Genomic DNA, 8,295 nt, shown 5'->3' on the forward strand with positions numbered 1-8,295 from the left:
CACCCATAACCTTGTTTGTATAATGATAGATGATATTAACACAACTTTGATTGTTCCTATTATTTTGAATGGGTAACGCATGAACAACTTAAAAAGAGACAACAGAGAAACTAGATTTGTTGTGCGACCCTACCGCTATCCCCATTACCAGAAAAATGAAATTGAACTTTAGGTCAACACCATGCTTCAGAAAGGATTGATCCAGCCAAGTACGAGTCCCTTCTCGTCACCGGTCCTTCTCGTGCGCAAGCAAGATGGCAGCTGGCGGTTCTGTGTTGATTATCGAGCCCTCAATGCGGTCACCCTCCAAGACAGGTTCCCAATTCCCACGATCGACGAGCTCTTAGATGAGTTCGGTGGCACGCAATATTTCTCGAAACTTGACCTGTTACAAGGTTACCATCAGATAAGAATGCATGGCCCCGATATCCCCAAAACAGCTTTCAGAACTCATCACGACCATTACGAGTTCAAGGTAATGCCATTTGGTCTCTGTAACGCACCATCCTCATTCCAGGCGACTATGAATAGCATATTCCAGCAATACCTTCGACATTTCATCATCTTCTTCTTTGACGACATTCTTATATATAGCAATTCCCTTAAGGCTCATCTTCAGCACTTGGCGACAACATTTCAGGTCCTCCTCGATAATCATTTTGTTTTAAAACTATCCAAATTCTTCTTTGCGCAGATACAGGTAGAATATCTGGGACATATGGTCTCTCAGAAAGGAGTGGAACCGGTAGCTTCGAAGGTGGAGGTCATCCTTCACTGGCCGGTACCTCAATCTACCAGGGTCGTATGTAGCTTCTTGGGACTTGCGGGCTTCTACCGGCATTTCATCAAGGGGTACGCCACCATTGTTTCCCCCTTAATCAAGCTCACCACGAGGGACCCTTTTAAGTGGACACCTCAGGCGCAATTAGCCTTCGACCACCTTAAAACAGCTCTGTCGACATCCCCTGTTCTGACTTTACCAAATTTTAAGCTTCCTTTCACTGTGGAGATCGATGCCTCCGGCGTTGGCATGGGTGCGGTCCTCTCGTAGAACAACCACCCCATTGCTTTCTTCATCAAACCCTTCAGCCCCAAGCTCCTCCGCGCCTCAACATATATCCATGAGTTATTCGCCATTACAATCAAGAAATGGCGCCAATACCTTCTTGGTCAATGCTTGACCATCCTGACTGACCATCGAAGTCTCAAGGAAATTCTCACTCAGGTCATCCAAACGCCGGAGCAACACATGTACCTGGCATGCCTCCTGGGCTATGACTTCGTCATTCAGTATCGGGTCAGAAATCATAACAAAGCCGTCGACGCATTATCGAGACTTCTAGAACAGGACCCCTCCCTCTTCATGATACTCTTTGTTCCTTCCTTAACCTTCCTGGAGGAACTTCGCCGTCAATTGAATGCACATCCGGACTATACTCAGCGCCGACAAGATATTATCCACAATCCGGCCAATTTTCCCACTTTCACGGTCTCCCAGGATTTGGTGATGACCAATGGCCGTATTTGGTTGCCTCGAGGATTGCCAATCACTTCCATTCTGCTCATGGAATACCACACTACACCCACAGGTGGTCATGCATGGATCATGAAAACTTTGGCCAGAATCTCAGAAAATTTTAGTTGGCTGGGCCTCCGGGAGGATGTCAAACAATTTGTGACCAATTGCTTGGATTGCCAGGTGACCAAGTATGAAACACAGAGGGTGGCAGGGTTACTATGCCCTCTTCCGATACCTCATCGGCCATGGGAGGATCTCTCCCTCAATTTTATCGTTGGCTTGCCCCCTTACCATGGAAACACCATCATTCTCGTCGTGGTGGATCGCTTTTTGAAGGGGATTCATCTAGGCATGCTTCCAACATCCCATACGACACACATGGTAGCCTCCATGTTCGTTGAAGTGGTGGTCAAAATTCACGGCGTACCTCGAAGTCTGGTTTCAGACCGTGACCCCCTTTTCATTAACTGTTTTTGGCAAGAGCTTTTTCGGGCTAGCGGTACTCACCTGAGGATGAGTTCTGCTTACCATCCTCAGAGTGATGGTCAAACAGAAGTCCTCAATAGGATTGTGGAGCAATAACTGTGAGCCTTTGTTCACCGGCGACCCAATAGGTGGGGCAAGTTCCTTCCATGGATAGAATGGTAACACAACACCTCGTGGAACGCGGGAACGGGTACAACTCCCTACGAGGTGACATTTGGCTGGAAACCATTCAATTTCCCTGAGTATATCTCTGGCACATCAAATATCGAAGTTGTCGAGAGCCTCTTAACTGACAGAGATGCAACCTTTCAAAGTATTAGTAATAACTAATTTTTTATTATATATGTTTATATATGAAAAATAACAATTTTGGAAGCCACGAGATGGGTAATATATATTTTTGTCTGGATTACGATGTTCCTTACCTGGGACAGTTGGTGTCCATATCCTCGGTCAGTCGATAGATGTATGTTTTGGCAGTCGTGGCTCTATAATGGAGATGTCTCTGTCGGTTAGCTAACTGGAATCAGTGTTGATGTTGAACTAATGTTAGTTATCTATTTATTCGGTCTTATGGGTTGGCCTCTTGCCGGACGGTCCATAAAATATAGTTTGATTGTTTAAACATCTAAAAATAATATCTAATGAATTATCTTTATTTTTCATTTACTATTATTTTTTTTTTATTTACACATATCTCAAAAGTGAAAGGAATAACCTTTTGTTATCCTATTTTTGTATTCAAGAATAATTTATCATGTACTCTCTAATCCAGAAGATATAAGACACTTACAACAGAATTACAAAGATAAATATGATTTAACCGAAGAAGATCACATATATAGTTTAACAATCAACTTTACAAACACACTTATAATAAGTCATTTATCTTGTTACATTTATTGTGTATTTGGTCCCTAAAACTTTTATTTTTTAGTGGATGGTAATGGTTCTCTCATTCTTCTTCTTTCAAAACTGCGCATATCCATTCCTAGTACAGCTGTCACATAGAGTGTTGGTGGTGATGAGTTGTTGGTTTGCGTATTATACTAAAAATTTAGATCACATATTAGACTCTCCAATGGATGATAACGAAGGCACATAAGCATTGGACAATTTTTTCAAACAATAATGACTAAAATAATGAATTCAAATTCTAAAATCATTTAGTTTGCCAAGAAATTAAATATAAATTGGATATATAATATAATAAAAATTAAATATAAATTTAAATTAATATGTATTAAGATATATATAAAATATTAAAATATGTTTTATTATTAAATTAAATGTTAGGGTTTTAATTATTTTAATACACATCGTTTACTGATAAAAAAAATACACTTTGTTTAAATGACTCACTCAAATTGAGCCATGCATCCATGTCAGTTCCATTGTTGTGCCAGAATTGCAAAGACAAACATAGCCTATGTCCAACAAATCGAGTAGCAGAACAAATCATTTCAGTTGTACATTTCTTTCTCTATTTCGTCTCTCTTTGGAATTGTAGCTGTCACCGCAGGGCTTCAACTTCTGCCATGAAAACGCGAGTCTCGCTGCCTTATATGTGCACTAAAGGAGAGGCTTTGATTGATCCACGTTGATTCCAATGTAAAGTGCCTTTTCAGCTTCTGTCATGGCTTCACTAGGGTTTTGGCTTCTCTTTGTGATTATATATGTTTATTTGTGTAATCGGTTGAACATAATTGATTATAAAGAAGATCTTAAAACAAAAAAGAGAAAGCAACAAGCAAAGGATCACCTGTATAATATTATACATTGATATTTAGTGTCCATGGTTCTCACAATTAGGAGTTACATAGAACTTTTACAATTAGGAGTTACATAGAACTTTCACGGAAAAAAAAAAGGGAATTACAGAGAACCCACAAAGTCTTAAACCTTATTACAACACACCTTAATACAACACCACATGGTGACAATTTTGTGAATTCCAAAAATGTCCTTTTGACGAAAATATAATTTGGTTGAACTATTATACACCAGAATCATATTTTCTATTTTCTGTTGTTTACTATGGGAAAAAAATTAAAAAAATATTATTATATTTGTACACTTGAATGTACATGTTTTTTCTATCTCTATTTTTTCTTATCAAAATAATATTTTATTAATTTATTAGTTTTTCTTCTAACTCACCTTGGATCTCACATATTTTTTTATCTTTTTTTTTTCATCCCATTATTTATCACATTTAGTAGTTTCCTTATTTTTTTTTAGTTATTTTTTATATTTCCCTTTTCTTTTTACTCATCCACCTCAAAATTAAGGAGTATGTTTAACATTTTCCAAGTTTTAAATAACTTGTTAGTTAAAAAAAACAAGACAAATCTTAAAATATACCTATATTAATTAACAAAGTATGTCCAGGCATTCAATTAAAAAAATAATTAATTAAATACTTTAACGTACAAAAATCCAGCTTTACTTCACTCATTTTGAATCCCGTTTTGGAGGAAACAATTGAGTAACGGATAGTAAATATTTGGTCCATTCCCCTTTTGGATCCTAATAAAAATCTCGAGGGGTGGGGCCCACGCGTAATAATATCGTCACATGGCTGTACGAAGCATCGGAAAGCAACAACCAATAGCTGCTCTCCACATTCATAGGAACGTCGCAATCTCAACGACACCATCACAGCTTAGCAACGGAACTAGAGAGAGACCAAATAGATATACTACTTTTTCATCATTTAGAAATCAAAATAATATTTTTTTATCATTTAAGCATCAAGTACTATTATCAATCTTAAATTAGTCAACAATCCAAATAATGTTTACTTGTATGTATTACAATTTAAAATATCAATATATAATCAAAGTTAGAAAAAGTTGATAATAATAGAAACATAAATTTGATTTAATTAAAAAATTCCAAACTTCATTCGAATTCCTTTATGATCGAATAATCCTCAATAAAAATCTTCAGATTAGACTTCTCCTTAACAATCCATGGTATTATTAAGTAAGAGACAATTATACATAATTTTGACATAATTTATCAGGCAAACCTGATTTAACTACAAGAAGATCACAATGGACTTTCCACAAACCGCTGAGACAAGAATCACAATGGTCTTTTCAGCCATGGCTTCACTAGGGTTTTGGCTTCTCTTCGTGATTATATATGTATATTTGTGTAATCGATTATGGTTGAACATAATTGATTATAAAGAAGATCTTAAAACAAAAAAGAGAAAGCAACAAGCAAGGGATCACTTGTATAATATTATACATTGATATTTAGTGTTCATGGTTCTCACAATTAGGAGTTACATAGAACTTTCACGAAAAAAAAAGGGAATTACATAGAACCCACAAAGCCTTAAACCTTATTACAACACACCTTATTTCAACACCACATGATGACAATTTTGTGAATTCCAAAAATGCCCTTTTGACGAAAATATAATTTATCAGGCAAACCTGATTTATCTAAAAGAAGATCACATAGTTTAACAACAGACTTTCCACAAACCGCTAAGACAAGATTCACATGCTTTTATAGATAACAACTAGAAGATAATCGTGGCTTAATTAAAATCTCAAGTGGAGTAGCTTTAGTCTTGGCTAATCCAAAGGTTTCAGTCATATCAATAGGTTCATTTGATGGATTTAAGAATGAAAAAGAATGAAAAAGACTGGCAAGAATCAAATGAACCATTTGAAGGCTAAAGGATATTCCAGGACACCCTCTTCTACCACCACCAAATGGTAATAGCTCAAAATGATGTCCCCTAACATCAATGTCTTTATGGGTGGTTAGAAACCTTTCTGGTTTGAACTCTAATGGATTTGACCAAACACTAAGATCTGTGTGGATCTTCCAAACATTTGTAATTAGACGAGTTCCTTTTTTGACATTGTAGCCACCTAAAGTGCAATCCTCTATGAATTCACGAGGTGCTGAGAGAGGACCTGGAGGGTATAATCTTAAAGTTTCTTTGACCACAGCTTGAAGGTATGTTAACTTACTTATATCAGACTCAGTTATACATCTCTCTTTTCCAACTTGGAAGTCAAGTTCTGCTATAACTTTTTCCAATACAATAGGATTTCTCAATATCAAACATACTGCCCATGTAAGAGTAGTAGTGATTGATTCAGTTCCTCCTGAAATTATTGTCTGCAAATCAAAATAAAAAAAATAATATGTTAAACAAAAGTAGAATGTCGTATAAGTGAGAGCTTAAATAAGTCAAGGCAAATGGATATATATGATATTTGCATGCTTAAGATCTTGTAGTTACACATTCTTCGAATCTCTAGTACATGAAGTTGAAAATCTCTCTCTCAAAATAGACATTTCCAATAGATCATAAATAAATTAATAAATTGTAAAGTAATCTATTATATTTAGTCGAACTAATTAAAATTTATTTAAATCATTCAATTGATACCCTTAATTAAAAGTCAATGTTTCTATAAGTGAGAATCTAAACCATTGTTTCTCACTTTGTGAAAAACTTAAACCTCTTTCACTATATTCATATTTCATAGCCCAATGTTCTAATCATAAAATTATTACTCAGGCTAAGAAGAATCTTCGCTTCTATAATCTTTACTTTTGCAAAATCACAGCTTACTTCAACAACATCAATAATTAAAATCGAAGATTTTGATTAGTCCCATTTAAAGTCATCTGTGCTAACAACCTAATTATATAGCAGTATAATGCATATTTGGATTAAAATTTACAAACTTTAGTTTGAGTTAAATTTAAATTTACAAAGGCAATTCAATTCTTCCTTTTACAAAACTGAGTAGTAACACAAAATTTTCATTGCAAACACATTTTTGGTAGTAAACAAACATTTTACCAAAATGAATTTATTTTCCAAAAATATATTCACCATTTAAAAGTACTTCTTCAATTCAACTGATAACCAAAGATGTTCATAGTAGGTCCAATATACATACCAGTAAATTGGATTTGATGATGGTATCCGCATCGATGCCATAAATTGTTTTTCCATCAAACAAGGAAAGCATGACGTCCATGAAGTCTTGAATTCCATCAACGTTGTTCTCACCAAAAGCCCTATTTTGTTTGTGCTCCTCTAACCACTCACCAAAAATCTCATCCAAATCCTTGGCAGTTTCCTTCATGGCCTTCTCATAGCCACCAAAATCAAACCATCTCAAGAAAGGAATAGCATCTGCCACCGTGAACACCCCCATCAGACGCATGAACTCCTTCACAGCCTCCACACATCTCTGAGCCTTCTCATCATCCATAGTTCTAGCACCGAAAAGTCGCTTTCCGACGACCATTCGAAGAACCATGTTGTATGTCAATTGAGAAAACCATTGCTTCAGCTCCAGCAACGCATAGCCAGACTCATTATTCTTGTTGCTTGACCAAACATTGAAGAGCTCTTTGATCGAACTTTGAACTTCGGAGACACGAACATTCTCTAGTTGCTCTACTCGGCGATTGGAGAGGATTTCTAAGTTTACAATCTTTCTTAGTTCGCGCCAATAAGGACCATAGGGTGCAAACCCAAACATGGCTTGGTTGTAGCACATGAGTTCAATGCCAAGAAGCTTGGGGCGAGACGAAACGACGATGTCGTTTTTGGTGAAGCATTCCTTAGCAATTTCCCAGTTGCTGATTACCAAAACCTTTTTGACACCATTGTTGATGGTGAATATGGGTCCATACTTATCAGCCAAAGCACCCAAAACCCTATCAGGTGTCTCTGAACCACTCAATAGTGGTAGGTGACCAAGTATTGGCCATGCACCTGCAACTTTGGGAGCCTCTTTTTTACCTAATGCAAATTTGAAGGGATTATACAAAAACAAAAAGAAGAGGGTTAGAGAAAGAACTCCAATGGCAGTGGCATTTAGGTAATTTAGAACAAACTCCATTTTAGATAGAGAAGATTGTTTACTATAGTGGCTGCTTCAACAGATATGTGCAATAATGCTGTGTATCATCTTCCTTAAATAGACCAATTCATTGTTGGATGAAGAAAGAAGTGTCATAATTTTGCATAATTTTGCAGTAACTACTACCTAACCCGTCCTTAGGCACGTGTTACACACGGTTATACTATTACTGCACGAAATTTGATTAATTATACTTTAGGAATAAATTATCCATTAAATTATGATTATTTTCATATCCTAATATAATATAGTTATTAATTTGAAAATTATGATTATTTCTATATTCAAACATAATATTTAAAATTGATTGTTAAGTATCTATTAATTTGAAATGAAAATTAACAAAAATAAGAATAAAATATGCTTATTAAT

The 8,295-nt window shown here is 35.9% G+C and overlaps 1 protein-coding gene across 1 annotated transcript; it reads right to left on the reverse strand.

The window, feature by feature from the left end:
• Window positions 1-5,224: 5,224 nt before the first annotated feature.
• On the reverse strand, window positions 5,225-7,964 carry LOC100807699 (cytochrome P450 82A4-like). Its single transcript, XM_003554077.5, has 2 exons — window positions 6,949-7,964; window positions 5,225-6,154 (listed from the first exon to the last, which is right to left on the reverse strand). Exons 1-2 carry the CDS (start codon window positions 7,900-7,902, stop codon window positions 5,531-5,533), a joined length of 1,578 nt encoding a protein of 525 aa, XP_003554125.1. The 5' UTR covers window positions 7,903-7,964; the 3' UTR covers window positions 5,225-5,530.
• Window positions 7,965-8,295: the final 331 nt, after the last annotated feature.

This window comes from Glycine max, chromosome 19, assembly GCF_000004515.6.
Source record: "Glycine max cultivar Williams 82 chromosome 19, Glycine_max_v4.0, whole genome shotgun sequence".
In the NCBI taxonomy this organism is placed as follows: Eukaryota; Viridiplantae; Streptophyta; class Magnoliopsida; order Fabales; family Fabaceae; genus Glycine; species Glycine max.

Excerpts from the sequence above, each read along its gene's own strand:
- LOC100807699 (XM_003554077.5), bottom strand. The coding sequence starts at position 7,902 with ATGGAGTTTGTTCTAAATTACCTAAATGCCACTGCCATTGGAGTTCTT. Across the intron at positions 6,155-6,948 it reads TCATCAAATCCAATTTACTG|ACAATAATTTCAGGAGGAAC; the intron begins GTATGTATATTG and ends TTTGATTTGCAG.